Source organism: Orussus abietinus, unplaced genomic scaffold (assembly GCF_000612105.2).
Source record: "Orussus abietinus isolate OABI.00-Male unplaced genomic scaffold, Oabi_2.0 scaffold51, whole genome shotgun sequence".
Lineage (NCBI taxonomy): Eukaryota > Metazoa > Arthropoda > Insecta > Hymenoptera > Orussidae > Orussus > Orussus abietinus.
Window position 1 is genome coordinate 282,990 of NW_019394250.1, and position 18,041 is coordinate 301,030.

Below are 18,041 nucleotides of genomic sequence, written 5' to 3' on the forward strand. Positions count from 1 at the left end.
TTCATGACTTCCAAGATCTTTTCTTCGATTCCCTTTCTCCATCGTGCCTGTATACCACATACCGTAATTGAAAATTACGTATTCCAGAACCCTTATACCAATCCTTTTGATTAGGGTACTTCACATACGCGAAAGAGAATGTTCTTTAAACGATTTAGCAGTTATTATAACTCTAACAATCGTCGTTAATTTTAAGGGCAGGGAGTTTAACTTGAGACACCATCGTATTCGATGAACTATTTATTTTAGAGAAAAAAGTGTCGAATAAAACTGTCTTAATTTCCAGTTGGAAGTATAACAGTAATATCCATTATTTATTTAAAGTTCAATTTCATGGGTATCTCAGGGTCAACTTCAGTTTTTTAAATGGATGTCCTACTTCTTTTATTGCAGCATCGTATTGTATGAGAAAAGGGAAGTAACTTTCAGTGGAAATAGTTTTTTGTTATTGATGTCTCAAGTTAAACGACCGGCCTTCTACAGTTAACTGCTGTGAATAATATTGTATAATTTCATAGTACATTAAGTCTATATAGAATATAAGTATGCCATTGTTGCAGCTACCAATTTTCGCTCCTTTTATTCGTACATTTTGTCAAAATAAGTCAAGCTGAGCAGGATTAAATTGGTATAAACATTGTTTGCGGCAATGAAGCTTCTATGAAGCAGATTGAATTGAAGGTATAAGTGACTACGTAGTCTATTCCACGTTACATTTACTCTGAATTGGACACAGCCTAATTTAATATGGATTGAACTACATTTATGGGGCTATTTGGAGCATGCAGGGTAACTCCATTCCAGCCAATCAAGTGATTGGATACCCCGCAAATGTTCCTACTTCCAAACGGTGGACAATTTCAACTCTATCGACGGACGGCACGTTGGTTTCCGTTATATTTGTTTTTACGACACAATTGTTTCTCACCGTGTTTTTCACGCCAAGAAACTGGAAGGTTTTTAATTAAAAAGCTCTTGTAATGTACCTCTAAATATAATTCAGAATTATCATGATGTAGAAACCCATAGCTTCGAATAGAAATGATAAATTAATTTCAATAGATTACGCGAAAAGAATCCATAAAGTGGTTTCAAAAATTTCCGTACTTTTCGAATATGAATGAAAATTATCTGACGAATCGGATTGCGCTGTTGATTGGAAAGTGGAAATTACGACTGCGGTTGACCCAATTCACTAACGACCACGGAACTAAATGATGATGATCGATGCTGGCCTCATTTCTATATCTTCTTCCCTTTCATTAAGCTCTCTCGTAATTCATTACAAGGCCGGTTAGATATATTTGAGGTGAAAATATTTATTGCAGTAACAAGTGTCCTGCAAATATCATGATTGTTTCTGGCTCCTTTTGTACCATTTTCAATACCGCCCTTGATTTCCAAAACAATTACTTTGAGACGGTTGTTGTCGACATTTTTAATTAATAAACATTAAAATTTGAATCGAATAGGTACCCCCAATTCGGAGAACACTTTCCCCAACAATATGATTTCTCAAATATATATAGGCTGACTCTTTCATGTCACCTTAAGTAGTCCGAACTGTTCTCCACTTTGGCACGTAAAGCGATGAATCTGTCCCAAATCCAAAGAGAAGTCACGCCTGCTTCACTCGGAAGTGTCAGAAATTCAGAACTTCCTCTAAGCTTCCGTTCCCTCTTAACTAAGTTCGTAGCCTTTTGTTACAAGTACTACGTAGATTACAAAGGGGATTGCAAAAGGCTTCTGAACGCATGATGGCACAGAGTTGAAGTGAAGGATTCGACGTACCAAAGCCGAAAGATTTTTCCAATCGGTACTAGTTTAGCTCCCTCAAAATTGCCAATAACTTCGGCGGTTGCCCTTCAAAGTACCTTCGAAATCATCGGTTTTGAAGTTTTCAAAGTTCTGGGATCTCTTGAGTCCGGATGAAGGAGCAACACTTACTCGAAACAAGTATCTTAATTTAAGCAAGTTTTGCTTCTAGCGGTTATGATATACAGCTTCGGATCAACATTGGGCCCTGAGTTTATCAAACACTATCAACTGTTACTTTGCGAGGGTATCGGATAATAATACAGATCATCGGGGAGGAAAGGGAATTATTAATTATATGAACTTGGTTTGCAGACAGCTTACACTTATCTTGAGACCAACAAGAAACAGAAAAATGAGTTAAGTTAAGAGTTGTTAATACCTTTTGGTGTAATTAATTTTGTTGCCTCCAAGGATACCGGTCAGGGTTGGGACAAACTCCTTGATGATCATTACGATCTTTCTTAGAGAGGCCATCACGGTCTGCGAGTGTAATTGCTGATAGCGATATGGACAACTTTGGGCGTAAGTTCGACATGCAGGGTTGGGGAAATTAATCATGATCTTTGCTACCTTTGATCGGCCGGAAAAGCAGATTCAAACCGAGATGTCGCCCTTTCTCGATGGGTGGTTCTCCGTTGAGTCGCCCGAAATGGCTCTATTCAGAAACTTCCACGAAAGTCGGAAGTGGACTCAACTCTCAGCCCTTTGAGGATAAGTAAAGGAAGATCTCCAAGATAGTTTGCGATATATCTTCGCGTTCGTCAGGAAGGGTGCTCGCATTATCATATCCAATGTAATTTCCTATCACGGTTCGAAATATGATATCCGACAGTTCAAAACAAAGTACGAAACGAGGACTTATGATGTATGGTCCCCGCACATGGATCCGACTATAAAGACAGCGGAAATTAAATAGAAAAAATCTACAGGAGTATAGCTTTACTACTATGCTGCATATGTTTATGTACAACTGCCATTTGGTGATACGAGAAATGAAACGTGATTAGGAATACAATGAGTTATTGAGTAATGAATCATGATCCTGCAGATTTTATTGTTGTTCATGTTCTACAAATGTGAGGCAATGGAAGAAGTGTAGTACAATTGCACATTTTCTTGACATTTACACTTTTTCGTAACTTTTACTTCCTCAATGTGCATTTCGTATCTATATATAAACGGCAAGAAATAGTTGTATGTCAAAACAATGCCACTAGCTTCTTAGCGCAATATAGTAGCAGCCTGTAACTATCCGTAGCAGAATGAAAGGAGGAAGAGAAGTGTCGTATGATAAGTAAGAGAGAGAGAGAGAAAGGGAGAAGTTGGTTGCAAAAATGTATAAAAAAGAAAGAGAGAAGAGAAAATGGATGACCTCTCTGTTAGCTCTCTTTTTTTTCCGTTAGCTTCACAAAAATATCAAGAGAATAGTTGAGTTTACGAGAGCCTACATCCATAGTTAGAACTGTGTGGACCACAATGTAGGTATGAAAACTCCTATAATGGGAGACCATCAATTTCTAATGCAATTTTTATGTCATTTCTGACTATTAAAGTCGCTCCGGCGAGATAAGTCACTATGAAATAGAAACAGAAGACATCTTTCGCATACACGCGGAAGATAGTTTTTCGAGGTTATTCCTCAACCTAATATTTGTCAAGCGATTAGGTTTAATTACCACGGTATTTATAATTTTGTAACGACGTCTTTATTAAACAATGGAAATACTTCATTTCAGATGCCAAGATCGTCTTATACCAGTCAGAAAAAAAAAAGGTTCGGGAAATCCAATGATTTTAATCATAAATTTTCTGTACTTAACGATTGAGATAGCATCGCTAATCGTGAACAAATGCAAATAAATTTCTTTATCTTTCGCTGAGTTCGTGAAGAAACATTAATTAGATCTGGAGATACAACTAGGTAGTCAATCGAGGATCAGTGATATGAAACTCTGAGTTTCGGTGACACGTTTGTCTTCAATATGCTGTATGGACTGCTATTACATGTACATGCAATTTCGAGTCGGGCCGAGCGGAGCGATAATACATACATTTTAAAATGAGCACATGCCCATCCGGGGTCTCGATTTCAAATGTGCACACGGTTGTTTAAAAGTGTACATTTGAGTTAACGCTTAGTTTCATTTTGCATTATATCATGTTTATTCCGCCGCTGACACTGAACACCAGTTTAATAAAGTACATAGTAGGCGAGGAATGCATTTTCAAAGATAACCCAACGAAAATTCTAGATATAAAATCAATGTTGCACCTATTTTAATATGAAACGTTGCGAAGAATAAAATGCTAATAACATAAATAGATTTAAATGATTCTTAATGTTTCTATATGACACAATGTAATCTTTTATCGTTTTTTTGCCTTGAAAACGGAACAGTACAGGAACCGTTTCGTTAGAACCATGTAACCCAACGTAGGAATAAATCTAATGGAATATCTGTGTCTCTTGATTTACTGAAATATTTCATTGAAACTGGCAAAGTTTGGAAAGTTCATGACCATTTTACAGCTTGTGCGAGCGCACTTTGTTCGTGATATGTGCATCCTGTCGGTTTCATCGTTGACTTATATACTCTACTTACTTCCGGTTTTGAATCGAGTTCCAATCGTTCTTTAAAATCACTTGAAGATCCGTTCCGTACAATCGCTTTGATTTCCTTTTGCAAAAGTCGAACGATTCTTATAAACTTTCTCGATAGCAACTTTACCGCACGTAAACAGACAAACTTTTGTACGTATAAACATTAGACATAAGTACAAGAAGCAAGACATTTTTAAGAAGGAAAACACCATGACATTAGCTACACCAACCTAACGCGCAACTCTCATCGACTAATGTGATCTTTTGCAGTAGCAATTAAGGGAAACAAGAATAAATCATATCTTATTCTTATTATGATTGAATCAATCATTTTGAAAGACTTTATATTAACCAACACTTAAACAGGTTTTATAAATTCCCGTTGAACGTCCAATAGTTCGTACAAAATATCTCATTCACTTTTTTACTGAGTAGTTTGAAGAAATTGGACATGTTATCAGGTTGAAGAGGGATTATCATTTCGTCCCTACGCCCTGTCTCCCATGATCACCCATTTTCGATCGATCAATTATTTAATCCCAAGAACCGCAACAAAAGTAATTAAACAGCTATGCTATTTGAACCAATGGGATTAATCATCACAATGTTCATCAATAACGTAATAATTTCTGTTTTATTAATACATTGCTAATGAACTCGGTCTGTAGAACTCGTAGCTTAGCGAATGTTACAGAACCAATCTAGTGACCAGTTGAATCATCAACTACATTGCAACACAACTCGATTTGTAGCGTTTCCTTAGCAGATCCTTGCCCATGCTCGTTACAGTTTCTCCTAGTCTCTGTTGGACCATTGATTTGACCAATTTCTATTCTCAAGCTACATTCAACGCTCATCGATTTCAGTAGGATTGCTTGAATTCAACTGTAGCTGTATATTGATGGAGTTACCCGCGCTGCTATTCATTACAACCGCGGTAAGTTATTCCAATGAGGTTCATTGATTTCTCGTATCCCTTTTCTGTTATTTTCCCTCTCTCTTTGGGCCTCATTGAGAGTACTTGCGTCTTTGTAGACACTCCATCTTCTGCCCTTAACATGAACAGATCGAGTGAAGTTTTCCGGTTCTCGTAAAATGTTTTTCGATTGTTTACGTCCATCTTGTCTCTATTCTTTCCAAGTTGTCTCGTTGACCCTCTTTTTCAGGTTCTTCTATGTCCTCCACTTCCCAGTGCCGGTTCCTTCGACCGCTGGAATTTTCTTTATTGTTGTGTACTCTCACAACCCAACCACTGATTATCAATCCCCAAGTTTGAAAGACACGTCGATAAGTAATCGATTTTATCGGTTCGCTAGGGGTTCAGTTCATACTTTGCGGGAACTTAAATTATCTTCAGCAATGTTCATCCATTTTTGGATACTTTGGAGATTGGATAATATCTTACTCGAATCGAATGATTTGATAGGAATTTGACTTTACCTTGAATGTTGTATCAATCAGTCCATAATTATGTAATTATCTGGTTTTCTTTAATGAACCATCACTTTAGGTATAAAACACCACTCGGTTTAATTCTCCAAAGAAAGCATGCTTATTGTAATAGCTCGAAGTTGTTCACCCTGGCTAGGTAATTATTATTGAAATTGCTTAAGCTCGTTTTATTGAGAGACGCGCACTCCTTTTGCTAGCAAAACTTCCTTAATCACCGGGATCCTGTGCTGGTCTTTTTCCTTTATCAACTACAGCAACTTAGCAGTAGTTGGTATTTGAATTTCCAGCTAGAGGAGCGATTGAAGGAATGCGAAGTACGTCCTCAATTGCTTTCCGTCCATTTATCGTAACTTTCTCCATTTTTTCATTTCATTTTGTTTCTGCGGACTATTCCTCGATATCAACATTTCGAAGGAAAAACAGACTGAAAAACTGAAAACTCGCAACACTGTGGTCACATATGCAGGACCGGGTACCTCGTCCTTGCAACAAAATATCTTGTCGACGAGGAAGCCGATATTGAATAGATATGCAGATACCGTCTACCCTAACTGGCGTGGGGCAAAATAAATTATTCCTCTCCCAGTCAGCAGAATAATATCGCGTTGTCGTAACTTCTGTTGCTCATATTTCGTGACCCCAGCATCCCTTTCTTATAGGAGCTCTCCCTTATATCCAAGAGATTCTTTACTTTGTTCACTCATATGCTAACCACATTCTAGGGCTGAAGCAACAATTGTTTAATTGATGCAACCAAATTGTTTTCTCATGTATGGGCACTTATGTCACGTTGACTCTACGCATGATATGAATAAGGTGTACCTCGTTGCACCTTTGTTTAATCAGTAATAGCTAACTAATGTATTTAGGACAAAAGTTGTGTTACCCCTTATCACTCCAACCGGTAGTAATAGTGCCAACTTCTTATACTCTTTGTTGGTGCAAGTCGCACGTAACGATGGAGGGCAGTGCTGCTGGCCTAGGCTATCCTAAGGAGCACTGATTCCCAATCCTTGTTTGCTTTTGGCGCGCAAGAATTCTATTTTTTAATGGGATGACTGAGGTGGTCGCGGTCCTTGGTTTTCGTTTAGACTCTTCGAAGTTTGATTTCGTTCTGCCGAGAAAGTTATGCTACTTGCTTAACCGGAGGTGGAGGCGTAAGCAAACGCATCGCGATTGATGGAATAGAAAATAAAGGAAGGGTCTGAAATTCCCGAAAAGCCACGTAGAGGGTGGACTAACTTGTAACGGTAAATCAGAAAAATGTGCGCGACACATTTTGCAGCTGGGAGCGAGGGCTCGAAACGGATTAGTATTTATTATAGGGACCGGAAACTATTGAAAAATGAAGAATAGATTTTGTTGCTCGTTACTTTAAGCTAGAAGGTTCCGCGGGCGGTAATTCCCTTATTGCAGGGGCCATAAATGCCCCTTTTTCGGATTGGCGCGGTAAGGACCTCGGACGACCCGCTGAATATAATTGCCTACTGTTAGCTTGGTGTAAGGGACGTCGCTATGTGCATTTAAGTTTCAACACTCTTCTAATATTCTCGGAGTGATAAGGGTTAATTTATCGGCCTAGACCGCCAAAAGAGATGTTATTATCAGGAAATAATCAGTACATCGTCTGTAAACTCCTTCGAAGTACCGAGCATTGAATTCCTGTGCCGTAAAAGTACATTTGCTTCAATTTGCCTGGTCTATATCCGATCGGAGCAACACATCAAAATATCATCAATGCAACGCGCCGGACGATGGCACGTAAGCGAGGGTGCAACGCCGAGTGAATCAATCAATCCACTATATCGTTTGATACATTGGTCACGCGATAGGTACCGATGGGACAAAGTCACCCTCGATCGGCATCGATGGTTGTAAACGAACTCGAACGTTTCGAAGTACCGCGGAACTGAATGCACTTGCGATCAAGAGGGATGGATGCTGCTATAAATAAAGGAATCGACGTTTTACAACGAAATGCAATCACTATAACGATTGTACCTCGATTATGCGCGAAATCATCCATTCTCGTTAAGCAAATGAATACAATATAAATACAATAATGCAATATCCTTTGGTAAATACCTGTAAATTAAGAAAGAGACATTTCTACAAAATTATTCTGGTCTAATATTTTGACATGGCAACGTTAATCAGTGCTTGCCAAGGCTGTGTTAAATTACGTTAAGGGGATGTGGAAGTGGTATCAGAGGATTCGATCGATCATTCATGAAACTTTATCCGAACTGGGTGTATCGAATCTCTTCAAACTTTACAATGTGAATCTGGAGACCCTAAGGTAGGTCTTGAAACTCGCGAAATTTCATTTTTTATATACAATTTTGATAGTATCTATAAACAAATTTTCTTAAAATTGAAATGTCATGGGTGTTAGGACCTTCTTTATAGCCTCTATCTTCATGTTGTAAAGATTGAAATGATTCGGTACACCCAATTCGGAGTAAAGTTTCATAAACGAGACCTCTTTGACGTCACGTTCACATCCCCTTAACCCTCAGTGAACACCTCAACTATCCGTCGTTGTAAAGAACTTCTGATATATAAATGCTATCACCGCCACACCCTCGTCCGAGCGAGAAAGTACGTTTTGGTTACTTCCTCCTGAATTCGATGCTAGTGCCATTTAGCGGTGGAAGCCATCGTTCCCACTTTGGTGGCGAACGCCGTTAACGCTGGAGCATCCTCGTTGCTACTTTCCCCGACTTGCAGCTCGGAGGATTACGCGGTGGGATTAAGTGTTGTCCCGCCGATGAAAAAGAAGATCGGAGCGTCCTGCAACCGTGGGGCTCAAGAAGAAGAGTGGACTTGACCGCCTTATGGGGTGCGGTTTTCTACCGGGATTTGCGAGACTCACCAAAGTATCGCGTTTCGGGAGAGATCCCGGAAGTAGCGTTAGGGGCTGCGATTTTTCACGGAATACGCTCGTGTAGGCGGACGCATTCGTACGATTCAACCGAGCTGCGCCGTATTATTGCCCGGTCGACTCAAGGGGACGATTCCGGGGAATTATGGACATCATATGGAGCCGTTGGATTTTTGCGAGAGCCCTCGAAACGTTACCATAAAGCGCTCTAGGGCCATCTAAATTGAATTCCCGATTGAGCTATGTCATCTAATGGCCCCCGCCGTATTGTAACTGCCCCATCGAAGCAATAAAGGCTTCCAAAACAATTCTTTTCCTGGAGTTACCAAAGGGTCTGACGTTTTAGTTTCGATGATATGTTCTTCCCGAAAGCCGTTCAACTGGCGCTGCTCTTTCCTTCTTTCTCTTCTACCGCGTTTACCGGAGTAAATATGAATGAATGGAGCCATTTCACTAAGTAAATAATAAGTTTATCTTCTAAAGCCGTTTTGCTGAAGTAATTGAAAGCAACGATCCCACTTTTATACTTCTAATGTTTCGTTAAAATGAAAAGGTCTTGGTTCGTGGCATAACCGTAATTTCACCTAGAGAAGGAAACCGACAGGTAATATTGCAACTGCTTGAAAATAGTAAACAAATAATCGGCATTATAAGAGAATGAAAAGACTGAGCTCTTAGGGTGATGTGTATCGGATACATTTAAAATATGTGTAATGTACAGGAAATTCGTGGTTCACTAGTATCGTTAGCCATCAGCAAAGATCTCTTCCGAAATTTTGGTCGTTGGTGTTTCAAGTATTCCTGTGCCCTTTTCGCCCCTCGAGTATTCGAAGTAACAAGCTCAAGAAAAACACAAACAAGTACAAGGGTAGAAACGATGCTGACTCAACATCTCATACTTTTTGGTCTCTTTTTAGCATTACACTATTTGAGAAGGAATGCAAAGTATGGACGAAAGCCACCTTCGAGGCTAGACGGTACTTCTCGTGGAGGGCTGTTGAATGCATTATTTACCGGTGCATTAGCGATTCTTCTCAATAGAAGAAAACCCAACTTTAAGTGCATTATTTGACGGCAAAGAAGCTTTTCCGGATCCTCTGACCTCGATCCTTTAAATTCTGCCGCAACGCACATATATTTCTTGCCTACTCTCTGTGATAGTTAACGAAGTTGTCGGACCCTGTTCACAGGAGAAGACATTAACTGAAGAGGAGTAATTGAATCGAAGTCCTGAAAATCCAAGCCTGTGTTATTTGACATAGAGATGAGCGGGAAAATGTTTCACGCCGTTGTCGAAAGTTCTCTATCGGTAAAGAAAGAACGCGTCTGCGGATTTCAAATACAGCACAGTACCGATAGAATGAAGTTATCACTTTTTCAGTATCAGGGTCAGTGTAGGGTGGGAAAGAAAACAACGAATACCAAACAAAGTTGTTATGCGTGGGTGGTGAAGATTATGTCGCGGCACACACGCGTACATTGTTTTTCGATCTCGAAGATTTCGCTCCTTGAAAGTAGTTCTAATTTTTCTAGGGATGTAAAGGGCGTAGTGGGCTGTACCTCTCTTCCAATTAATGGCGTGAAACATTTTCCTCTCATCTTTGTTTGACACGAAACCAACCAAACCCGTCTAAATAGCGGATTTCAGGTAGTCCACCAAGACCAAAATAATTCCCTGCTAGATCTAGGGTCGAAATACAAAATATTTCTTTCCTGCTTAGTTCATGTGTGAGGCGATTAACTTACTTTTGAAGTTCAGTACCATTCTCTATCGTGAATCATTTTCTCGCCAGCGTGTAAGGGCTCAAACGTTCGCACTTCTCTTGGAGGCACCACGAAATACCTGCGATTGAGCACGCCAAAACCACAATGGGTTTAATCGTTTGTCCGATCACGTTCGAATTTCCAGAGAATACCGTATGTGGGTGACCTTATTTTGGCCAGTTCATCGCGTGGGGTGCAACGAACACCATTGTTGAGGAAATACAGAACTGATATCGTACATCAGCGATGACTACGGTGGACGAACTCCTCAAAAAGCACTTTACGGGTAAAATGAATTTTGCGAAATACATTCTTGTCTCCTTCCCAGTTACAAAAATTGTTCTTAGACCGAACTGTTTCTCTCTTAAAATTTACGCTCGTCGTTAGAAATTCTATTTTCAAGGAAATATATTGAAATAGATCCGCTAACAACGCGGCCTGGGTCAAGGACTGTCGGGGCTCAAACTGGACCGCACATATTATTGGCTACCAGTTAAATTTAATAATATTAATAAAACACCTTTTCATTTATTTTATTCAATCGATTGAAGCAATCATCTCTTTGGGATTCGATGGAGATTATCTGAAAGAAGGGAAACGAATTTCCAATTTCTAAGAACATTGAACGACATAAATTGAGCAGAATATGAGTACTGACAAGATGAAGATGGATTTGGACGGCGTCGGATTCGAAACTAATGGTAGATGATAGATTAATTTTCAATTTAGGTAAACGTTTTTTTTTCATGGCACTCGGAAAAGCATATTTCTAATCCCTCCACTCTTAAATAATGGATCCTTAGAGTATAGAACTCTGTACCGTCTCACCTGAGCTCAAACGCGCAGGGCGCATTTCTCACAACACTCCACATTGGGAATTTCTTGCTGAAAAACGTATTTAGCTCGTAACTCTACCGAGTTTCTTGATCTTCCACTCCATCAGGTTCTTGTTATTATCATAATAACGCGCAATATCTTCACGTCTGAGTTGATATCCAGCTTGGCAGCTTCTAAAGCGCATTGGTCCAAGTACACGTTTTCATCCTCCTGTACTTAATAAATGTTCCGATAATTGTTCACTTTCTCGGGCCAACAGCTGCATGCATTAAAATGTTGGATCGAGTCATCCGTTTTGTTCTTCGCAATTCGAGCTACACGTTTCAGCAGCAGTTACCCACTGCATACCATTAGACGGCACAGAGCAGCTGTTAGCCAGGAATTAAGCGCCATGTTCAGTGGACAAGTCCTTTAAAGGTGGCAGTTCGGTATTATGGTGATATGAAAGGGTCATTCTATACATATAAAATATGAAAATATTTATAAAACTTTTCTCCAAATTGGGTGCACCGAAACAACACATCAGCGCGTGATTATGGAGGTCCTAAGGAAGAACATGGTGCTGGGGAAGTATTATTTCTTTTTAAATATGTATTCTTGGTGCTAGTCTGATCGAAATAACACTTTTTCTATCACAAAAGAAATTTCACGAGCACCACGTTCTTCCTGATGGCTTTCATAATCACATGCTGAAGTTTGAAATGATTCGGTTCACCCAGGTTGGAGACAAGTTTTATCAATATGTTGACGTTTCATATATATAGAATGACCCTTTCATATCACCTTAAAGGCTCTTACTCGAGCCAGGAATTCCTCGTGGACGTTGGCAGAAGTTATTCCAGGATTTAGCCGCATGACCTCAAATGCCATAAAGAAATTCACATAACCCTTCCGACGCCACCTCATTATGCATACGCGTATCGTAGAAATGGGCCCCTTGATCCCGGCTTGGTCGCCATTGTTGTGCTTTTGTGTTTATGGAAATATTTCCGAAAGCGGTTCCGAAGAGCGGATACTCTTTTGACTGGTACCACGGACCCGGTCCAAGAAAAACGTTCTTTCTGGGCGGTGCATTCGTTTCGGGGATTCCGGTTGGCGGAATCGATGTGGCGGTGGCGGCGAAACGTAAACCATAGCCGGGAAAAGTACAAGGTATAAAGTATATGGTACTCGGTCACATACGTGCCCGACATGGCAAAGGTGTAACAATAATAAATTCTCCTTGTGGCGTAGCCCTATGGTAGAATTTGGCCGATAGGACGACGATGGAGGGCTGCAATGCCGCCATTCGCAGAAGTTACGGGGATGGGAAGAAGGATAGCTGAGCTGGGAGCACGTCTGAAATATTTCCAACCAATTTACATTGACCGCAAAGGCCGGCCCCTGCACACACTCGTCACGCGTTGAAAATATGTAATGGCCAGTGACTTCGCATTTATAAATTATGGCCGCTATCACGTCGCCCCCCGCGAACTTTCTTGGCGGCGCACGGAGACGACTGGCACGAACTCGTGATGAAGCAGGATTTCCCACTTGTGCAAGAAAGTGCCGAAAACGTGAAAACGTGGTTTCGCGAATTAAAAGTACACCCTGACATTCATAATAATTTGTATAAATACACTTTCATATTGTAATCCCCGTACAGGGAGAATGGAAACCGATCTTCGGCTGAGACATCTTTAGTCACGTAACGATAATGTCGATCTGTTTCCAAATATTCATCAGAAATTTCCAGAGGATGTTCTTAAAAGTTCAGAGTTTCGGAAAGTACAATAAAATATTTCTCTTCATCTGGACGTTTCATGTACCTTATCTAAACCGACATGCCCCTTTAACGAATTACCATTACCGGTTGTATCAGTTGCAGAGTCAGAAACACCAACCGGTGCAGTATTTTCGAAACATTAATACAGATTACAGGGGAAAAATATTTGTATGATATTTTAATTAACATAAGCCTATAATTCTATTTTTAGATTGCGCATAAATGGATGGGTCCGAAAAGAGCAATATTTCTAATTATCAATCTTCCGTTAGCGCATCAATAAAATGATCAGAATCAATAAAATGATTTTTATCGAAGGGGTAGCCTTTTTACATTCCGACGCTGAAAGTTTCCTTTCGACAGTGAGTAATTTTTCTGAAGGAAATTTCAATTGTCCATCTCTGTAGAGATAAAACGTTAACGTCAAGAGTATTTCCCTTCCTTCGCTTTGCGCAAAGCTCCAGCTGATGGATATAAATATCGCCTTGTCCCCAGCTCTGGCCGGTATGCATAAATATATCGTAAATTTCGGCCCTCCTAGCAGAAACATGTCGCTGCTGTCCTCTCGAATAATCCCAGTCTCTGGCAGGGCATTTCTCTTTTTCTTTTTTCCCGCGTTGCGTAGGTGAGATCGGTGGGCGCGAGGTACGTGGCCGCGGGCTTCCCGCACAAATTTGCATAGATTTCGAAAAAGTCCGCACCCACATTTGTCATTTGGCAGAAGCCCGTTTGAGCGGCCAGCGCCTTTCATTTCGGGTCCAGCCGGATTTCATTTCATTTATTTATGTCACACAGCCGCCCGCGTGACGGCCACGGTTCGGTCGCCCTTACGCTCGCCCTTCTCCAAATTTTCCAATTCCCCCATTTTTATACCGATTGCGGCCCCCGAAAACCACCACACAAAGACGGCAAATTCCGGGATATCGGCAATACGTTTCAATTTTTAACGACATCGAATTCATCGCTCTTTCGCCCAAGCAAGAGAGAATGGCCCGGTAACTCAGCGGGGCATTTATCTCGCTTTTTTATTTCTATCTCGCTCAGACTGAGCGTCGAAAGTTCAACCCTTTGGCTATTAAAGGCGTCCTTCGTTCGGTCCAATGTTGCCTGCACGCATTGATGAATTTCGCACATATGTCAAAGGGTTAAGGGGATGTGAAAGTGGCATCCGAAAGGTGAGTCGTTCATGACTCTTTTCTGCGAGCTGGATGTATCGAATCGTTTCAAACTTTGCAACGTGAACATGGAGGCTGTAAGGAAGGTCTTGACCCAGTTGAAATTTCATTTTTTATAAAGAATGTTTGAATATCTATAAACAATTTTAAAAAATTGAAATTTTATGGGCGTCAGGACCTTTCTTATAGCCTCCATGTTCACATTGACAAGTTTTAAACGATTCGGTACACCAGGTTCGGAGAAAAATTTCATAAATCAGACCTCAGACGCTACTTTCACATCACCTTACGGGAGAAGGGAAGAACTCTCTTTGCATCTTTTATTTTTTTTCAAAATTCAACCCCCTTAGGCTGATTGGGTGTTTATTATTGAAATACGAGGGATGATTTACGAGTAGTTCAGCCGTGTAGGCACCAGGAGCCCATGAAAAAATCCCAAGACCGGCACTACATGAGCGTTGTTCCAACGTCCGTTGTGCCGGACGTACGTTCGAAGCGACTTATTCTTGATGCTCGCATTGGCTCGTGTCCACGTGCAAGGAAAACTTGCGAGAGCTGCTCTCAGACAGTTCTTACCATAGTGTATACGATTTTGGAAGTGAACATGTGCAAATTTATAATATAAACGAGACCTCAGACGCCTCTTTCACAGCACCTTAAGGGAGAAGGCAAGAACTCTCTTTGCATCTTTTATTTTTTTTCAAAATTCAACCTCCTCAGGATGATTGGGTATTTATTATTAAAATACGAGGAATGATTTACGAATAGTTCAACCGTGTAGCCACCAGGAGCCCATGAAAAGACCCCAAGACCGGCACTACATGAGCGTTGTTCCAACGTCCGTTGTGCCGGACGTACGTTTCAAGGGACTTATTCTTGATGCTCGCATTGGCTCGTGTCCACATGCAAGTAAAACTTGCGAGAGCTGCTCTCAGACAGTTCTTACCATAGTGTACACGATTTTGGAAGTGAACATGTGCAACTTTATTGATAATGTACCCGCAAATTCAAGCTACTTTAGCAAGAAGTGTCCCAAGTTACTTGCACATGGACACGAGTCTTAACCCTTTATCTACGGTCGAGTTGTACGTGGAGATGTCAACCTGTACGGATAACTCGATCGCGAGGTGGTAATATTTTATATGAATACGATGTTCTTTTGTCGCTTTGAATACGTGGGAATGAAGAGGGCCCATGTAGTGACGTTTCGTAAAAAACGTTGGTAATGCGGAAGCCACTATAGTGGCGTTTCGTAATTAAAGGGTTAAGACCGACTGCGCTTTAAACAATGTTACTGCAGAACGTGCGTTGCCACATCACGGTACCCATCGTATCAGAAGTGCGTCACCTAGAAATCTATGATACGCATTGTTACGTGCATCGGAAACGACACACGTCGCTCATGTGTCTACCACAATAAGCTTTAATACACATCTATGACGAACGTTACAACATCTTTTTGAACGAACGACAATTTCGATGCTTGTATAGTGCGAGGACATATTTTAGCGTTAATTTCACGTGTAACGCTTTTTCCACACAAATGATTTAACATATGATCTTTTATAAAATTCACTGTGGCTAATTTCTGAATTAGAAACATAGACATTTCTGATAAAACGTTAAACGTTATGTGTTATAATAATTTTAATTTCTCCTTTGCCAGTTGCATAACAGTTATAATTATAAGCAAGAGTGATTGAAACGGGTTAATTTAAAAATTAGCATCTCAAACAAGCGTGCTAATTAAAGAAAAAGAGAGGAAGGAATTAATTTAGATTTATTTGGAGTAAACTATATCCAAAACTGATTGCAATACAGAATGTAGTCGGTGCGTTTAATCAGTACTTGATTTCTTTAGAATTGTGCTTGTTTCGATTAATCCTAAGTAATAATTTAATAATACTCGGTGAGATTGAATCCGTCGAAACGGCTTATCCGTAAAAGTTTCTTCTTGACGTAGCAAATGTAAAATCACTGTGTCTTCCAGGCGTACGTAGATCTGGTGAAAGCATGGGGTTGGAAAAGTTTCACCATAATCTACGAGAACAACGAAGGCCTGGTGCGCCTTCAGGAGCTTTTGAAGGCTCACGGACCCAGCGAATTTCCCATCACTGTGAGACAGCTCGGCGAGGGAACTGATTATCGGTAAGTTCCAACTTTTATCCTCTTTTAACGATGCATCGCGGAAGCCTTTCTGTCAGCACAGCTCAGGAAGGATACCCGTGATTTATGATCATTTTTCACGGAGCTGATCTTGATCGGGATGGAGTTAGTAGAAGTGAGGAACGACAAGTTGCACCACGTCTCTCTTGATTAACCAGTTAGCTCTTTTTGACGAGTATATTCGTCCTGAAGTGGACACTTTTCAAAGAGGTCGCAACAGCTAACTGATTAACACGTTCCCTGCCAGACCGTTTTTTGAAGACTTTCCGTTCAGGTCACGTGGGGCGTATGCCCCACGATCAAATGAGCGCATCAGCAATAGTATTAAGATGCCCATAATTGACTACATAATGAATTTTTAAAAAATTCTTCATTTTACAATGATGATACCAAATGGCTTGAACGGAAAGTTCAGCGTGGGGGGCATACGCCCCACGCGGTAGGGAACTTGTTAAAGACGTGACTCTGAGAAGAGTCCCCATGGGTTATGAACATTCGCCTAATCAAATGAGCGCATCAGCAATAGTATTAAGATGCCCATAATTGACTGCATAATGAATTTTTAAAAAATTCTTAATTTTTCAATGATAATACCAAATGGCTTGAACGGAAAGTTCAGCGTGGGGCGCACACGCCCCACGCGGCAGGGAACGTGTTACAGACGTGACTGAGAAAGTCCCCACGGATTATGAACATCCGCCTAATCAAATGAGCGCATCAGCAATAGGATTAAGATGCCCATAATTGACTACATAATGAATTTTTAAAAAATTCTTCATTTTACAATGATGATACCAAATGGCTTGAACGGAAAGTTCAGCGTGGGGTGCATACGCCCCACGCGGTAGGGAACTTGTTAAAGACGTGACTCTGAGAAGAGTCCCCATGGGTTATGAACATTCGCCTAATCAAATGAGCGCATCAGCAATAGTATTAAGATGCCCATAATTGACTGCATAATGAATTTTTAAAAAATTCTTAATTTTTCAATGATAATACCAAATGGCTTGAACGGAAAGTTCAGCGTGGGGCGCACACGCCCCACGCGGCAGGGAACGTGTTACAGACGTGACTGAGAAAGTCCCCACGGATTATGAACATCCGCCTAATCAAATGAGCGCATCAGCAATAGTATTAAGATGCCCATAATTGACTACATAATGAATTTTTAAAAAATTCTTCATTTTACAATGATAATACCAAATGGCTTGAACGGAAAGTTCAGCGTGGGGCGCATACGCCCCATGCGGCAGGGAACTTGTTAAAGACGTGACTCTGAGAAAAGTCCCCACGGGTTATGAACATCCGCCTAATCGTTCATATTCTCTCACTTGCACGACATTTAAGAATTGAACACGGTTACCTGGTAAAAGCTTCGTGAACGAATGTGGAGCATGATGCGGAAATTTAAAATACGAAATTGTTGATGAAATTAGGGTTATTTTAACTTCAATGCAGTCATTGCGATTTTGTAGAGTCGAGGTCCAAATGGGCATTAGACCGAGACTCAATTGACTCTCGAGAACGGCAATTTTCAAGTACTCGATCGAACTTCGATGGCCTTCCCCTCGTTCCTAA

At 40.6% G+C, this 18,041-nt stretch overlaps 1 protein-coding gene across 6 annotated transcripts in view; it reads left to right on the forward strand.

Annotated features, from left to right (window-relative positions):
• Positions 1 to 18,041, forward strand: part of LOC105696114 (glutamate receptor ionotropic, kainate 2) — a 332,137-nt gene that overhangs the window by 205,938 nt on the left and 108,158 nt on the right. For all 6 annotated transcript variants that reach the window (XM_012418304.2, XM_012418303.2, XM_023433910.1 and 3 more), the window contains one exon: positions 16,288 to 16,445. In XM_012418304.2, coding sequence (XP_012273727.1) covers positions 16,288 to 16,445 — 158 coding nt within the window. The remainder of the gene's footprint in view (positions 1 to 16,287; positions 16,446 to 18,041) is intronic.